Source organism: Lolium rigidum, chromosome 6 (assembly GCF_022539505.1).
Source record: "Lolium rigidum isolate FL_2022 chromosome 6, APGP_CSIRO_Lrig_0.1, whole genome shotgun sequence".
In the NCBI taxonomy this organism is placed as follows: Eukaryota; Viridiplantae; Streptophyta; class Magnoliopsida; order Poales; family Poaceae; genus Lolium; species Lolium rigidum.
In genome coordinates this window covers 271,652,296-271,670,170 of record NC_061513.1, presented here as the reverse complement: position 1 = coordinate 271,670,170, position 17,875 = coordinate 271,652,296, and the positions used below count along the sequence as shown (strand labels likewise).

Below are 17,875 nucleotides of genomic sequence, written 5' to 3'. Positions count from 1 at the left end.
TCCTCAAGAACTAAACGAACTACTCACGAGACATCATATGGAACATGATCAGAGGTGATATGATGATGAATAACAATCTGAACATAAACCTTGGTTCAATAGTTTCACTCAATAGCATCAATAACAAGTATAAATCAACACCGGGAGAGTTTCCCCTATCAAACAATCAAGATCAAACCCAAATTGTTACAGCGGTGACGAGGTGCAGCGGTGGAGATGGCGGTGACGATGATGATGATGGTGATGATGATGGAGATGATGTCCAGCTCGATGGCGGTGACGATGGCGTCGATTTCCCCCTCCGGGAGGGAATTTCCCCGGCGGATTTCAGCCTGCCGGAGAGCTCTTTTCTCTCTGGTGTTCTCCGCCCCGCGAGGCGGCCGTGACTCTTCGCGACTATCCTCTCGGGGCTTAGGTTTTCGGGACGAAGACGTACGCGAAGAAAAGGAGGCAAGAGGGGCCGTGGGCCCCCTCCTCACGAGGCGGCGCGGCCAGGCCTTGGGCCGCGCCGGCCTATGAGGTGGGCCCACCTGGGTCCCCTCGGCTCCCCCTTCCGGCTCCCTTCGTCTTCTGGAAAAATAGGATTTTTCATATAATTTCCGTCAACTGTTGATCTTCCGAAATATCGCATTCTGACGGTGCTTTTTCCAGCAGAATCCTGACTCCGGTGCGCGATCCTCCAATAATCATAAAACATGCAAAATAGATGAAATAACATAAGTATCATCTCCAATTATGAAATATATCAATGAATAACAGCAAATTATGATACAAAATAGTGATGCAAAATGGACGTATCAATTCCTGACGACACCATTCTGAGTCAAAGCATTAGTCGAGGCAAGAAGCAAGCCACACGGTCTGCTTACCAGTTGAAGCCAAGGGGCAAGGCTCCAAACCGATACACTCCGGACGATTATGTCAACCGAGGGAAGAAGGTTGTCATTGAGGAGGATGAGGCGCCGCCGCGGAGATCATCTTTGAGGAGGATGAGGAACGATGAGCCGTTATCTTCAGAGGAGGAGGAGCAGCAGGAGCAGGAGGAGCAGCAACAACAAGAGCCACGGCAGCGGACGAAAAGGATGGCCATCCGGAAGCAGCCCGTGAGGACGGCACGTCGAGGAGGATACTAGGATTTGCTACGTGTTGTTGTGAACTCTATCTTCATAAGTATCGTGTTGTGAACCCTATGTCATTTCGAACCATGTCTCTATTGCTACGTGTTATTTGAATTTATGTGCTACGATGTGAGCTATGATGTGTGCTATGTGTATGTTCTATGTGTATGAAATTGCTATTGTTGTGTTGAAAACTGTTTAAATAAGGCAAGAATTTTCATGTTTTTAACACAAGTCAACGTGTGGCGCCCCTCACGCCGGCGCCACACCTCACTATGTGGCGCCCACGGCGTCGGCGCCACATATGTTGATTATATGTCGAAAACATCCAGGGGCTCCGGACGCTTGGTCCTTAGCCGTTTTGGCGAGGCTGTGTGGCGTCGGTGGCATCGGCGCCACACAAACAACCTCGCCAAAACGGCTAAGTCCCAGGCGAATTGTCTTACAGTATGTTTTGGGCAATTATAAGTGCATGTGTGGCGCCGATGGGAGCGGCGCCACACATCCTGCCACGTCGGATCGGCGCACAGCTCAGCGTTGAGGACGCCACGTCGGCTGGAAGAGTGGCGCCGCAGGCACGGGCGCCACACAGTGAGGTGTGGCGCCGATGTGAGGGGCGCCACACAAAAGGATTAGATGGGTGAAATAGTTTGGCCGGAGGGTCAGTCTATGCTATAGTTGCAACAAAGGGTTATTTTTGTGTAAATCGCCGACCATGCTCACGCTGCCTAGCAAAATTTATGCCTCTCATCACAGCGCTGATGACGGAAATCTTGTTTTTTTAATTTTTGAAAATTCCTTCACCTATCCGATTGAGACAATTACATATACAACGTTGATGGACATACACAACATGATCTGCTTTTGGAGCCTCTCCACGTGTTGTTGACTGGCTTTATAGTCTTTCTTTTGGTTTCCTGTAGCAGAAGCTTCCCGTGTCTCTGCTATTGGAGCCTCCTCGTGCTATGGCAGATTTGGCTAGGGAAGAACGCTCGCACGGGTTCCGTCAGGCCCCCTCGTTGGTGTCATCTACCATTGGAAAGATCGCTGAGGAGATGGCTGCTTGGCACTGGGCGGCGCGAAGATCTCCATGCCTCGCGAGGAGTCCGCTCTACTTTTCTTTTTCTCCTCCGCAAGGTTTTGGCTAATCTCGCTGGTTTGTTTCTGTAGCCTTGGTAGCATAGTGCAGCTCACCTGCCGAATTCTTAAAAAAAAACATGATCTGCGGTGTGCATCTGCTGCAGGCCATTTGCACGCAGGGATACTAGATAGGATCACCATGGATGGGCAAATCGATAAGTTGTTGACAATTGTCATGGACGATTGAATGCACGCCGCCATGCCACTCCATACTGAGCTTGATAGCGGTCTGTTATATGAGATTTCCTTCACCGCAAGGAACGTACAGTGGATGCTGATGCGTTCTTTTTTTCCATTATTGATCTGAACATGGCAGCCAGTCATGACCATCTTGTCCTTGCTTGCTAGATCCGGACCACGCACTAAATGGCTGTCAAATCTGGTACTAGTCAAATTATGCTTGGGAAACAGCACGGTACTCACTACAATGCGGTCGTCTTGGTGCTCGAACGTTGGACTTTTCCCCTAAGTTTAATATATACTCCCTCCCGACCCATATTAGATATCTGAAAAACGAGCACATTTTTAACCGACACCACCATAGTACCCTCGGCCTAGAAGCCAACCTCACAAACACATAGGGCACCACACCCTCTCAAAGCTGATGAAGGGGACAGAGAAACTCCGAACCTACAAACATGGGCGAAATCAGGACACTCCCGCTTTGGAGAAGAATGGCGATGCAAACCGTCGAACTCGCCTCTAATCCTCCCACACCGCCGGTACCATGGATGTCACACCACTGCATGTCGCCACACCGCTTGTTAGTCACACTTAACGCACGGCTAGTGTCATCACCCGAATACCGCCGAGTGCCTCCGTGCGTCTAAGACGTCGCATCACTGGATTCCTCCACAGTTCGCTACCCATGCTACCAAGGTAACCGTGCAAGTGCAACACTATCACACATAGGGTTCTCCAAGAAGCCAAGGCGTGTGCCGCCAGTTCGCGCACCAACCGGGGGCAAGACCTCCAACAACAATGCCTCCAAGGAGGTAACGACATTAGCAATATGCAGCCGTTGTCTGATCTAGCTCAACGAAGGCTCAGGTTTTCACCCGGAAGACTAGGACACCTGGATTGAGGTTAACTGAGACTCCTCGACAACGCCACCAAGGAGGAAACGACGCCCGCAAGTGCCGTCATCGTTGGCACCGACAACGTCAGGCAGGAACTTTGCCCGGGTCAGCACGACCACCATTCACGCCTCGGCAACAACCCCGCAAAGAGAAGTGGCAAAACCTAGCAACGCCTGCAACTGCACTAGCACGAAAACTAGGAAGCTCGCTAACCAACCAATAGAGGCCAGCACGTGCAACACATAGAATTAGCACGAGCCGACCATGACGCTAACCGCGGGAGGAGCTAGCCCATGGTAAAAAAATTCATGTGCACCACCAAACACAAACCTTCAAAGAAAGACATGGATCGCGGTGTCACCGGCGCACACAACAATAACCTCAGTCAAGAGCACGCCAGAGATCTCAGGTGTCTCCCCATTGAGAGCAGAAAATACTGCTTGCACTTGATACACTACTCGTATTACTTTCCTTATACTGTTCTCGCCAACGCAAGAGCTCATTTGATTCAAAAGATGCCATAGGATTTTTGAAAGATTTTAATCCATAGAAATTTTCATTGGCACTGTATTCCGGAGAAAAGATTTCATCCAATGAAAAATCTATCTTGAATTCATATGTTTTTTCTATGGTGCTAACCAATATTTGATCCAAATTCATTCTTGTAGTTGTCAAATTCTATGACATTTTTTGCCCTCCAACCTTTTGAGAACGAAACCTTTTTGTACGAACTGTGTCCAACGAGTATATTTGTTTACCATGTTTGACACCATAACCAGAGCATTGCACGCCCACGCCAGCATGCTAATATTAGCTAATATTTGAGCGGGAATAGGCATTATTTTTTTTTTGAGAACATTGAGCGGGAATAGGCATGTTCTTGTATTACTACCTTTTTTTTGAAAACTTCTTGGGCTGGCTTTCGTATACTAGGTCCCCCAGTTAGCCCAGTTATCATCTAAAAAATGTTAGCCCACTTCCCGACTTGTAACCATCCAGATGCCCAGAGCCACACGGAGCAGTACACCATCCCTCACGTCACGCACGCGATCGCGCCACCGCCGCCGGGAACTCACGACCGGCGAGCCGGCACCGGCGGGTACTCGGAGCACGTTTTGCGGGCGTACTCGACCCAGCGCACCAGGCTGCCGCTCGGAATTGTGTACGCGGTCCCGCCCCGGTCTCCCTCGTCCCCACGATGCCGCCGGCGCCGGCGTACGCCGTGCTCGCCGCCGCCTTCAGGACTAAAAGCCCCATATCCGGTACGCACCGTACCCACCTCTCCTTCTTCTTTTTCCCCGCCTTTCATTTCGCAAACTCAAACATTGTATGTGTGCAGTTACTAGGTATCTCGGCGTCCTCGCCTCTCGCACGCCAGCTGTTCGACCCAATGCGTTAGAGGCATTTCCTCGCGCATCCTCTCCTCCAAGCTCTCACCCAAGCCTTCTTACAAGAGGATATGCTCTAGCGTCACCAAGACTCTGCCACACCAGCGCTCAGGAAGGCCCCTACAACGTCTGTGCCGGCGAAGTTCTGCGGGTCCTCAAGTCCTGCGATGCCGACGCAGACCTCGGCAAAGACCTCCGCCGGTTCGCCGGTGAGATGGATGAGGACGTCGTCCTCAAAGTGCTCCAGAAGCAGAGGTCCAACTGGCAGGTGGCGCTGTCGTTCTTCAACTGGGCGGCGAGCCTGCCGGCGTACGCCCACGGTCCAAGGACCTACACCGAGATGCTCGACATCCTCGGGCGGATGAAGAAGGTCAGGCTGATGAGGCAGGTTTTTGACGAGATCCCCGAGGAGCGCCGCGGGCCGGTCGTGACAAACAGGATGTTTGCGGTCCTGCTGAACCGGTACGCGGGGGCGCACAAGGTGCAGGAGGCCATCGAGATGTTCTACAAGAGGGAGGAGTATGGGTTCGAGGTCGACTTGGTTGGGTTCCAGATACTCCTCATGTCGCTTTGCCGGTACAAGCATGTCGAGGAGGCTGAGGCCCTCTTTCTCCTGAAGAAAGACGAGTTCCCTCCTGTCATAAAGAGCTGGAACATCATTCTCAACGGTTGGTGTGTCAAGGGGAGCCTGCCTGATGCTAAAAGGGTTTGGAACCAGATCATCGCATCCAAGCTCAAGCCGGACCTGTTCACGTATGGCACGTTCATAAATGCGCTGACCAAAGCTGGCAAACTTAGCACGGCGGTGAAACTGTTTACGAGCATGTGGGAGAAAGGAATCAACCCCGACGTGGCGATCTGCAACTGTATCATCGACCAATTGTGCTTCAAGAAAAAGATTCCGGAAGCACTTGAGATCTTTCGTGAGATGAATGACCGTGGTTGTCAAGCAGATGTGGCTACCTACAACACTTTGATTAAACACTTCTCTAAAATAAGGCGGACGGAGAAAGTTTATGAGCTTCTGGATGATATGGAGCAGAAGGGATGCTGTCCAAACAATATGACATACACCTACATTCTGAAGACCACTGAGAAACCGAGAGATGTTATTAGTTTGATTCAGAGGATGGAGGAATCAGGTTGTAGGTTGGACTCTGACACCTATAACCTTATATTGAACCTTTATGTCAGCATGAAATATGAAAAGGGGGTACAACAAGTATGGGAGGAGATGGAGAGGAATGGCTCAGGTCCTGATCAGAGATCATTTACTATCATGGTTCATGGGCTTCATTCCCAGGGAAAGCTGGACCAGGCTTTGGATTATTACACGACAATGAAGTCAAGAGGGATGACTCCAGAACCAAGAACTAGGATATTGGTGAAAGCAATACATATGAAGAAAGATGAGCCCGACACTGAAGACCGGTCTCCAAGTAGGACTGGAAAGAATCTGAAACTGGATCGACGATCAGGACTATTCCATGTTCATAAATAGTTCAGCGGCAGAATCTGCTTCTGTAATCCTAGCAGAAGGTGATGGGCAATTGGGTTTATGGGTCGTGATCTGGTCTTTCAGTTTCTAGGTCCCCAAGCCCACCTCTTGGGCTGAAAAAAAAAAACATAAGAGAAGAATCATTGCAATATGTTGCCCCAGAAGTTATGCTCTTTGAGATGTCATAGCAGGATATGTTTAGGATGTATTGGGCAATTCAGTTGCAGGTACTGATTTAGATGGTTGTATACTAGAGTATACATTAAATATTTGCACATGTGTGTTTCTTCGTGTATTATATATGTCATGTGTGCTGTTTCTAACATATGATTACATAAAAAATGGATATTGTCAGTTAGACATGGCAGGTAATTACCAGTTGAGCTACTGGGACTAGTGAGTTATTTTGTTCTCGGGTCTTAGTGTCATCATTTATTTGGCTATTATTGCACTGTCTTTAACTGATGAGTCTATGACTCGAGCTGGTTCATAATTTAAATTTGCTCTTAACAATTGGCAATATCTGTAGGTACATAATTTTTCCAATCTCCAGTTCAGTGTTTGTTGATTCTGTATGGCTAATGGCACTGGTAGGTAGGGTATCCCTTCCCTTTCTTTCATTTCCATTAGATCTAGTTCGCTTGGTTCCCCTCTTGAGCTGAATGTATTATTCCCTCTTCATCTGTGATATTTTTTACGGTTCTTATAAAGCTTCCAATTCGTTTTTGCTTGTACTTCTTCTGACCTCTTGATTTTATTGTTTTTCAGTTGGACCCAGGTTGTTACGTATTTGAGTTAATTTTCTTATTAAGTGTAAAAAAAAGAGAGTTAATTTTCTTATTTTTCCACTTCAATAATTTGTTTTCTCTAGTATAGCACAAAACCTTTTGCAGAATAGGCAGACAGTGATGTAGTTGAATTTTGTGATACCAAAATTAGCCTCCCCTAGGTTATGCATAGAAGGAATTCAGGCTTAAGTATAAACTACTGTAATACTATGGGCAATGCAGCGCTGTACTCTACGCTGGAATGTTTGGGGTATTGATTGCATCTCTACATATGTGATACTGTCTAAAGGCTACGAATTGCCAGTGCCTACATCAGCCAAACTCCTGCCGTTTTTCGAAAATCTTGTATATGTCCAGCATGTTTAGAAGTTATTTTGAGCTGAACGTTTCATTTACTTGAGACACATCCCACGCAAGAGCCATTCAGATTCAGATCCTGAATTTCCAAGGCTTAAAGCTCTCTCTGGCAAGTCTAGGAAACAATAACATTTTTAAGTTTAACGATCCCATTGCAACTGTACCTGATTCAGTTCTCCGATTACCTTCTCTATGGACAGCTGTCGCTGCTCAGATTACAATGCCATCCACAATCCCTTTCAGCAATTATTACCACTGAATGCAATTGACAATTCAGTCAATTTGTTATACATTTCATTTCAGAGCCAGTTGGTAGTGCATTGAAGGAATTTGTTTGTATAACTTGTAATCATGTGGGCGCACAATACTGAATTCCATACCGTTAATAAAGTTTGATGCTCCCTGAAGGGTTCAAGGCTTGAAGTTGCCTCCAGCTTTTTGGCTGAACTTATCCAGTCAGTTTACAAACATGTTTAGGCTTTGCACATTTACAACCCTGCAGTTAGTCGAACTATTCATTTACCTATCTTCTTTAGGTGAAGCATTTAGCTCTTCAAAATTCATTTATCTGGATGCAACCTCAGCAACAATCCATTCAAATCTGATACTGCTTCTCTGGCTACTTTAGTTGAACATCCAGTCATCTTACAATCATATTAGTCTAAAATCAAATCCATTTTTTACATTCAGGTGCTAAAGTTGCACTCCCTCTATCCCTAAAAAAACTGCTCAACTTTGTCTACATACGGATGTATATAGACATATTTTAGTTATAGATACATTTCAATCTAGAAAAAGTTGAGCAGCTTTTTTTTGGGACGGAGGGAGTACCACCTTTTTTTTTTCTGTTGAATATATAGATCCACCACTCAATATGGCCACACAGGAACAATCATATCTAGTTCCATATTTGCATTTGGCATTTTTGCACCGTCAATCTGCAGAAGCTACCAGGTAAGCAATTGCCCTGTTGCTAACTTGCTGTTGCTGCCACTGAACAACTTCCTGCTTTTTTTTTCCTTGTACTCCTTTATGTTATAAGGTTCTTATATTATAGAAGTATTTATCTATTTCTCATGCATAAAATTTGAAATTTTGAGTCCATAAGAAGGGACATACTACCTCTGTCCATAAATAGATGTCTTGGATTTGTCGAAATACGGATGTTTCTATATGCTATTTAGTGTGTACATACATCCAAGTTTTCACAAATTTAAGACATATATTTATGGATGGAGGGAGTATTATACATAGCAGATTGATATTGGAAGAAGGAATCACTGTTTACTATTGTATATTCTTTTCCTCGGTGGCTTAGTTTGTAAAGTACTAGATCTATTTAATATTATATGTTTTGTAAAAGATAATTTTTAATTAGTTTTGTGGGATTAAAGTTAATATCATGATGCATGTTTAACAGGCTGAGTTAGCTGAATTATTTCAATTTTTTTCAGGAAAATATATAGTATGCTTACTGAACAAATAATCAGAGTTTTTAGATCAACATCGCCATGTCAACCTCCAACTGCTGACCAGGAATAGGTTATTTTGTGAATAACTGAATCAAAATCTTGTCTAGATAAAGAAAAATATCATGTTTACTGAATGCATAATCAAGGTAATCCATGAGCATTTTAGGAGTAAGCTTGTTAGTGACTGGTGAGGTACTGAGCTTTCCTAATATGGTTTGGGCCCTAGCAACTTGAAATGGTATGAAAACAGTCAAGGCTTAGACCACCCTGAATCATGTTGATGGCTTATCTATTTTATGTTCACACTTCATGCTGACTAAAAGAAAAAATTTATGAAGGGGGAAGAATACTGTGGTCAGCCAAACTGAACCAGGAGAGCCGTACAGAAACTCTCAGGTGTCACTGTCACTAAGTCAGCACTAGAAAGATAATAGTAGTTTAGTTCTCTCAAGGATGCGATTTACGTTACTTCTTTTTCTGTTTGGTCATCGCATCCTTCGTGGAGGATTATCACTCGATAAGCTATGTGCAAAACAAGAACCTTATCTGCTAAATAGTGAATAGTTACTTCAGAACTTCAAAGCCTTTCAACTTAGCTGGGAGGATGTGACATTCAGCCTTGGGCAGTGGGTGGTGGCGCTGAGCCTGCCTTCGTACGCTCTCACAGGTACCCTCTCTCTAGCCATCGGAAAGCTTGCATTCCTCCAAACACTGAACCTGACCTCCAATTGGTTCCAAGGGGACGTCCCCTGAAACATCGGCCGCCTAGTGCATCTGGAGAACTTGACCTGATCGGCTGAGCTACAACTCCTCTAAGCTTTTGTTTGAGCTTGATTTCCTTGAGGCTCAGCAACAACCAGCTCCATGGGTGAATTCCTGTCGAGCTCGGCAACTTGCTCACAAGCCTCCAGAGGCTCTGGCTTAGGAACAACATCTTGACTGGGGCCATCCCAGTATCACTGTCCAACCTTTCCTCCCTGTACCAACTCGATCTAGCTAAAAATCATCTTGCGGGACCAATCCCATCCGAGTTCGGGAACTTTCAAGGCCTTAAGTTCCTTGATCTCTATGAAAACAACCTCTCCGGTGTGCTTCCGCACTCCATATACAATCTCTCGTTGTTGAAAGACTTCCAGGTAGAGGTGAACATGCTATTTGGAACTATTCCTGCTGATATTGGCAGCACTTTCCCCAGCATCGAAATTCTCAAGCTTTTCAGACAACCGATTTAGTTGAGCTATCCCATATTCACTCTCCAATCTCTCTGCTCTCGTAAAACTTGGCCACGCAGGGAACCGTTTCAGTGGATATGTGCCTCCCATTTTTGCGAGTTTGCAAGGCCTCACTGACCTGTACTTGAATGACAACCAGCTTGAAGCAGACTACATGGAGGATTGGGAGTTCATCACATCACTGACAAACTGCAGCCAGCTACAGCGTCTGGTCCTTGGCAACAACTCCTCCAGTGGCCAACTGCCTACTTCAATCACAAACCTGTCGACCTCTCTCCAGAATCTTTATCTCGGAGACAATAGAATTTATGGGGCTATTCCATTCAACATTGGCAATTTGGTTGGTCTGAACATACTTGAGATGTGAATACTTCCCTATCAGGCGTGATTCCAGAGAGCGTCGGTAAGCTGGAAAACTTGGTTGAGTTAGGCCTGTACAGAACTGGTTTATCAGGCTTCATACCTTCTTCACTTGGAAACCTTACACAGCTAAGTAGGCTTTATGCATACTATGGCAACTTGGAGGGACCAATTCCAGCAAGCCTGGGGAAATTGAAGAATCTGTTTGTCCTTGATCTGTCAACGAATTGACTTAATGGTTCAGTCCCCAGAGAGGTTTTACAGCTTCCTTCACTTTCCTTTTACTTGGACTTATCATACAATTCATTCTCTGGGCCACTTCCTACTGAAGTTGGTAGCTTGGGACACCTCAATCAACTGATTTTATTAGGAAACCAATTGTCGGGTAGTATTCCGGAAAGCATTGGAAACTGCACGGTATTGGAACGACTATTGCTGGATCAGAACTTGTTTGAGGGAAGCATACCTCAATCTCTGAAGAATATAAAAGGTCTCAGTTTGCTGATCTGACCACGAATAAGCTGTTCGGTAGTATTCCTGATGTCCTAGGTAAATGGTAAGCTTTGTGGTGGAATACCTCAGATTAATTTAGCTCCATGCTCCATACATACTGCAGGAAAGAGCAAAGTGCAGTTGCCAAAATCTGTTATGATAGCTCTGACAGCCACTGGTGCCCTCTTGTTGTTCTTTTAGTAGTTATTCTTATTCATTTGATTCATAAGAAGCCAGTCAGAGACAGAAGATCAAATTAACCAGAGCAATCGAGTAACAGTATGGAAGGGTTTCTTACCATGAATTGTCAAATGGAACCAGCGGATTTTCAGAAATCAATTTGCTTGGAAAAGGAAGCTATGGTGCTTTTTATAAGTGCAGTTTATATGATGAGGATACTACTACAGCTGTGAAGGTGTTTAATATACTGCAGTCCGGGTCTATTAGAAGTTTTGTGGCTGAATGCGAAGCACTGAGAAGGGCACGTCATCTCATTAAAACCATCACCTGTTGCTCAAGTATCAATCCTCAAGGTCAAGAATTCAAGGCTCTGGTTTTTGAGTTCATGCCCAATGGCAGTTTGGAAGATTGGCTTCATCCGAAATCTAAGTCGCCAACCCCAAGCAATATGCTCAGCCTAGCCCGGAGACTAGATATTGCCATCGATTACATGGTTCACAATCATTGCCAGCCACCAATAAGTCATTGCGATCTCAAACCAAGCAACATCCTTCTTGCAGAAGATATGAGCGCCAGAGTTGGGGATTTTGGCATATGAAAAATCCTTCCTGATGATACATGCCAAACCTTGTTAAGTTCAATTAGCTTTGCTGGACTAAGAGGTTCCATTGGTTATGTTGCTCCAGGTAGCAGAAATTCTACTCATATCGTTTTCACTTTGTGAGTCTTCACTTCCAGACTTTCCAATCTTACATATCTTGTAAAAATATACATAAAGGATTCTACTAATCAAGTAAAACCCATGAAATTTAAATAACTGAATACTTGACAAGGGTTCTGTTTTATGATTTCTCAAAAAATAAGAACTCTCTGTGATGCTTAAATTCTTGTCATACTAGTGCTTACCACACCTTCTACTTGCACATGTTTTCATGAATACTTCATACCGATCGATATGTAACATATGAATAATTGTAGAGTATGGCGAGGGTTATGTCGTTTCAACTCTTGGGGATATTTACAGTCTTGGTATACTACTGCTTTCAGATGTTCACTGGAAGGAGCCCTACTGATGACATGTTCAAAGATTCCTTGGACCTGCATAAATTTGCTGTAGCTGCTCTTCCCAACAGAGCCATGGAGATAGCCGATCAAACAATTTGGCTACATGAAGAAGCAAAGGACTTGGGTGCTGCCGAGGTAAACATTTTGAGAAGCAGAAGAGTGGAATGCTTGGTTTCAGTGATTGCACTTGGTGTATCCTGCTCAGAGCGTAATCCATGAGAGCCCTGCTGATGAGAGATGCTGCTGCGGAGATGCGTGCTATCCGAGATGTCTACCTCAGCATTCCCACTTCTCTAGTTGGAAGTCAAAAAGAAGCCACTACCCCCAGTGTCCCGAAACAATAATTGAGGCCATCTTCTCTTACTTTTGAGATATTTAGCACTGAAACTATATGTACCATGTGTGTGAACTGTCACCGAAATGACCTTGCTTCACTAGTAGTCTGAACGATTGTACATGATAAATATATATTGAAGAGTTAAAACATCATTTGGGGAAGAATTTCGTCATATTCCTGGAGGCACTGCTGTACTTGTATCTGGTAATGTGAGAGATAAGTTTTTTTTTCTTATCTCTCACTGTGTTCCTCTATGGAATACACTGCATCTGAAGGCCTCAATGAAGCTCCATGATGTTTGCAGGACTAGTTTTGCATGACTATTATCTTGATAAGCGGAAGGCGGTTGTTGCATTAGGGCTACATAGCAAGACATGTTGCATAGCACTAATTTTCTTGGATAATTCTTCAGGAGAGTGATCCATCAAGAACGAGAACTCCTGACTCTGAATATTCTTCTCAAGTTTTTATTCTTCTTGCGACATGATATCAGTCTACATTTATGAAAACGAAGAACCTGATGATACATTCTTAATATTCGGTTGTTTCAATTTCAGATAGTCATTTGCATGCATCTATTCTGAATTAGTATTATGTTACTATTCTTGTTACCAATACATGAACATATATATACTATATTTAGAAAGTTGTCTTCGGACCTTGATACAGAGTTCGGAATATATTGAGGTTTCACATGGCAAAAAAACAATAACTGAAGCAATGCCTTTTATTCCTGTCTATTTTTAACATCCATCTATAGGTTGAAAGTTATTAATCATGCACATATTTTCTGCTGGATTTACAGATCAATCAAGGAGTGGCCACATATTGTAGGAGCTCATCATGTCTTGTTGGTGGCTGTCCACTTCCACACTGCCAATGCTCAGGTAAGCTATAGGCCTAAAGCTGACAGTTAACTGCTCACCCCTGCTTTTTTGTGTTCCTGCTTAGTCTTTGAATCCATGATAGGAACAGTGCTTCAGAACAAGCCATATGTGCGGTCACTTTCCTAAGTAAAAACAAATTCAGAATAACCAGATCATGGCATGCTCCCCTTCTGACTTCTTGATGAATTCACTTGACTATGAAATAGTTTCACATTGATAGATATGTTTTTTTTCTTTTTTTTGTTTGAGAGAATTCACATGATTAGCTATAGAGATTTGCTCGAAATGGCGAAAGCAAAGAAAATATGTACTGTCCATTTCAGTCCCAGTGAGGGAGAGAGCACTTTTTTTCCTCAGGAAATCTGCAATTAATCAATTAATGTTTGTTTCTGAGTAGTACACTTGTGTGCTGGACTGATCTATTAATTGCAGCTGACTCTAACTAGTTTTCCCTAAAATTAGGTGGGGCCCAGACTCCATTCTCATTGGTGACGTAAGAGGTGCATGAGAGAGGCACCAAGCACAGTCCTCTACTCCGAAGATCAACCTTTGCTTCCTCCTTCTGGTCTCCGGTGTTTGATGGGCACTGTTGACACGAACCAACACACATATGTATGTAAGGTCAGTCCAATAAAACAAATTATGTTAAATGATTATTACTACCTCCGTTCCGAAATATAAGCCCTTTTCTAAAAAGTCTTATATTTTGGAACGGAGGCAATAATAGACTCCAATTCCTCTTCGTACAAATAGAGAGAAAATAAAATTAAGTGCTTAAAGTATATGTGTATGTACCCGTTGTTGTGTTGTCCTGGCTTTCTTATGTTTTGATGATCTCATGTATGGTCCGCTTAAAGTCTGCGTTCAATGAATTTAGTAAAATGATGGTCAGGATGAGTACTATATGCTAAGGTATGTATCAGCATTAATACCATCACTCCACTGACTAGGAATAATTAGCATTACCTCGACCTGATCTTGAAGAAATTTAATGTAACCGATAGCCTCCATGAGTACTGATGCGGTATCAGTCTGCACACGGTTAGGAAGATACACATGTGAGAGAACAGGAGCAGTTAATTAATGTGTAAATTGTAAATAAATATTTATCGAATTTGATCTAATTGATGATTAGGTGCCCAACTGTCCAGCCGAAAGCCGTGAGTGCACCACAAGAGGATGAGTAGATATATAGGATATATTACCCTATTTATTAAACATTCCTTGAGGCAATACCGGTCGATGATATGTTTCATAATTCATACCATTTTCATTATAAAAAAATTAGGTATGAAAAAGACTAAATCATGATATGACACATACATGTTGGGTTTTACTGAACATTTGTGCATGCCTTTTGGTGAGGGTTCAAACATAATGCTGGTGAATCGTGGTATTTCTGTTTGTCTAACCTGTTTATGTCTAATTTATCATTGGCATAGCTAACATTTTCTTTATTTCCGTGGCTATTTTCTAATTATATATTTTTAGCGCAACACAGTTCGGTAATAGCAAACAGAGCCAAGATATTGTAGGTGGATTGTAATTAAGCAAGCTAGCTTGTTACATACCTTGCCAAAGGGTGAGACGAGTTGCTGAAGAGCAGCAATTCTATCCCCTAGCTTCTCTTTCCTTACCTAATAAAAAGTACAGCACACACATGCATTCAGCTACGCGTTAATTAAGCAGCAAGCAGAGATAAACACAAGAGAAGTTGTGAAGTTTTTACAGTAAACACACATAGAGAGGGTAAGTAGATGTGCCAAGACAAAACAAGACATTCTCTTGGGAGTAGTAGTAGCTAGAAAATTTACAATAATGCAGATAGAAATGATCAATTAGTTAACTAGAGCTAGGTTTGATTACTTTGAAAGAAGGGATGATATTGTTGTTGCTGGTGGGGCGTGACTGCAGCAGCCGAGGCTTCTTCTTGGAAGATACTGCTACCACTTGCAGTTGCTGCTCGTCGTCGTGACCATGGCCTCCTGATCTCCCAGCTTGCAGTACATTCCCATTTGCGCTCAAGAAAGCAGCAGGCACACCCATCTACATGGAACCAGCAACATACATATAATTTCCAATTAATAGCAATTTTTAACTTGCTCAATTATAATACTCAGTTATCTAGTCTTTTAGGAATTTGCATGCTAGGCAAAGTATAAATTTTCAAGCACCTAGGAATGCAGGTGCAAACTGGCTACATTGCAATTGCAGTACAGTTAATTGATTGGAACATTGAATCAGGACATGCACACAATTGTGAACAGTTAGTTGCAGATCACTGTTATAACTAATTAAACACCTGCTGGGCAGCAAGTTAAGATGGATGGATGTAACTGCAAGAGGGTCATATGCTATAGTACTTTTTCGGCCGGCGAGAAAAGTTGACCCATGATGCATGTCACTCGATCCTAAAGCTGCTGCATCACCCAGACCAAAAGGCTGCATGCATACGTACTAGCTCTTGCAATTGCACCAACCAGCTGCCGGGCCTAGCTTAATTAGCTACCAGAGAAATTAAGCCACAGACATTTTCTTCCTAGTAGCTGCTAGATCACCAGTTTGCAGTAAAAGGTCAAAAGAACTTTTTCAGCTAGCTCGTTTAGATCCCCAGCTAGTTATTAGTTCCTGCGTACGTACTTATACCACTGTTGTATCAAAAATTCACATTCAGTCCCACAGTTTTCTACCTCGTAGGTTCCACATTTTACATACATCCTAGCTCTGAATTAGTTCTGCATCTTTATGTCGATCAATCTAGGTTGAGAGGGAGATGGCGCTACGGTACTAGTACTCACCTTGTAGGTGTGGAGAATGGAGGACGGTCCTTGAAGACGATGATGAACAGGAGGAGGGTCATACGCCACATGCTCCTCTGAATATCCCACCAATGGCGCCATCCCGCCATTACTACGGATCGCCTGCAGGCTCTTGCACAGCCTCGCCGAAGCAGCAGCCATCTCGAATGCCTCGCCGCTGCAGCCAGAAGCATGCGCTGCCTGCAGTTGGGAGACGTTGACGCTAGGGTGCACGACGGCGCCATCAACGACCATAGTCTCATCGTAAGCGATTCTCGACACCTCCTCTTTGACCACTGAATCTTGCGATGGCGTCGTCGCCGGCTCTGTGACAGTGCCGCCATAGCTGCTGCTCCATTGGAACCCTAGCTCTTGCATCATCAGCAGCGAGCTTAGCTGATGATGAGGGATTGTTGTCAATGGAGCAGCAAGCAGCTGCTGGTGCTGGTGCTGGCTATGGTTATGAAGGTGTCCTTGTGCTGACAGGAGCGCCTCAAGCTCGTCTGAACTCAACTGCTCCCTGCATTCATATATATCCTGATTGGTTAGCTAATGATTCATCAAACACAAAAAAATAATTAATTAGCAAAGAGATTGGGTATGACAAGAGGAAAAATACACACACCACCTCTAGTAGGAAACCAACAAAATAAGATCTAGTTGCCACACACACATTAATTTGTTTCTTCTTTCCTTCTTTTATTCTCTCTCTGAACTTGTCATCTTGCTGTGCTACAATTCCCTATGCAACCGGGACAACCAGGTGGTAACAAACAAGCAACCCAGAAGAAAACTCCAAATCCTAGGAATCATACGTGCAGCTAGAGCTGGGAGGGATACTAAGTTGCTAACTCAAATGCCATCACTGCCAAACTTGGCACTCGTTTTCTCTAAAAATCAGCTACAATCTACCATTTCTCTCTCAAGCTAGAGGGAAACAACTCTTTATCAACAACAGCAAATAAAGGGAAATAACTTGAAAATGGAAGCTAAAAATGACCAAAGTTTGGAGGTGCTTACAGCATTAGTGGATGGATCCATTGGTGGGCGTGATGAACAAGAGCCGGAGCAAGTGGCGGCAGCAGGGTAGAAGAAGGAGGCCATGGGAGGTCATCTTGCAAGAGGTGATGATCTACGCTTAGGTCAGAGGAGGAGGAGGAGGACGAGGAGGCCATCATGGTGCTATACTACTAAAAGCTAGTAGGAAGGAGATCTTGATGTGCTACTTCCAAGAGGGGAAGAAACTTAGAAAATGTCAGTCAAGCTCTATGACCTTTCTCAAGAACACACTCACACACTCACCCTCGAATGGGAAACTATAATACTACTACTGTTGAGTTTGAAAATGGAGGTGCCCATGAGTGAGCTTTCTCCATGTCATAAGGTTTTCACCCTTTTTATCTCTTGGGTGGTAACTTTTTCTCTCTCCTACCCCTTTGCCCAGAAAAGTGATCTCTCTCCCTCTCCCATCTGCCAACTACAGCTGAATCATTATAGTAACATTTTTTTTCTGCTAGGATCATATATAGGATCTCTGCCTCTAGATTCCGGAGCATATATAAGCCCCAACACAACTAGACAGTCTTTCTCGATCATCCTGGCCGGTGTATTATTACCACCCATATGGCACGCAGATGCAGGTATAAGCTAGCTGTGTCAGCACAGCAGCCAGTACACACATGCA

The 17,875-nt window shown here is 44.0% G+C and overlaps 2 protein-coding genes and 2 pseudogenes across 2 annotated transcripts; 3 read left to right on the top strand and 1 right to left on the bottom strand.

The window, feature by feature from the left end:
• Positions 1–4,535: 4,535 nt before the first annotated feature.
• Positions 4,536–6,552, top strand: LOC124664141 (putative pentatricopeptide repeat-containing protein At3g15200). Its single transcript, XM_047201726.1, has 2 exons — positions 4,536–4,599; positions 4,677–6,552. The coding sequence occupies exons 1-2, from the start codon at positions 4,536–4,538 to the stop codon at positions 6,224–6,226; spliced, it is 1,614 nt and encodes a 537-aa protein (XP_047057682.1). The 3' UTR covers positions 6,227–6,552.
• Positions 6,553–8,242: 1,690 nt separating this feature from the next.
• Positions 8,243–10,802, top strand: LOC124664140 (annotated as a pseudogene).
• On the top strand, positions 10,668–12,513 carry LOC124664139 (annotated as a pseudogene).
• Positions 12,514–13,806: 1,293 nt separating this feature from the next.
• LOC124664138 (transcription factor bHLH110-like) lies at positions 13,807–17,369 on the bottom strand. Its single transcript, XM_047201724.1, has 7 exons — positions 17,212–17,369; positions 16,192–16,711; positions 15,260–15,439; positions 14,965–15,030; positions 14,360–14,425; positions 14,189–14,251; positions 13,807–13,979 (listed from the first exon to the last, which is right to left on the bottom strand). Exons 1-7 carry the CDS (start codon positions 17,367–17,369, stop codon positions 13,836–13,838), a joined length of 1,197 nt encoding a protein of 398 aa, XP_047057680.1. The 3' UTR covers positions 13,807–13,835.
• Positions 17,370–17,875: the final 506 nt, after the last annotated feature.

Bases quoted from the DNA above. Each gene is read 5' to 3' on its own strand.
- LOC124664141 (XM_047201726.1), top strand. From the start codon at position 4,536: ATGCCGCCGGCGCCGGCGTACGCCGTGCTCGCCGCCGCCTTCAGGACT. The intron at 4,600-4,676 runs GTACGCACCGTA...GTATGTGTGCAG, and splicing joins GACTAAAAGCCCCATATCCG to TTACTAGGTATCTCGGCGTC.
- LOC124664138 (XM_047201724.1), bottom strand. From the start codon at position 17,369: ATGATGGCCTCCTCGTCCTCCTCCTCCTCCTCTGACCTAAGCGTAGAT. The intron at 16,712-17,211 runs GTAAGCACCTCC...ATATGAATGCAG, and splicing joins TGGATCCATCCACTAATGCT to GGAGCAGTTGAGTTCAGACG. The intron at 15,440-16,191 runs GTGAGTACTAGT...GGTTCCATGTAG, and splicing joins CCATTCTCCACACCTACAAG to ATGGGTGTGCCTGCTGCTTT.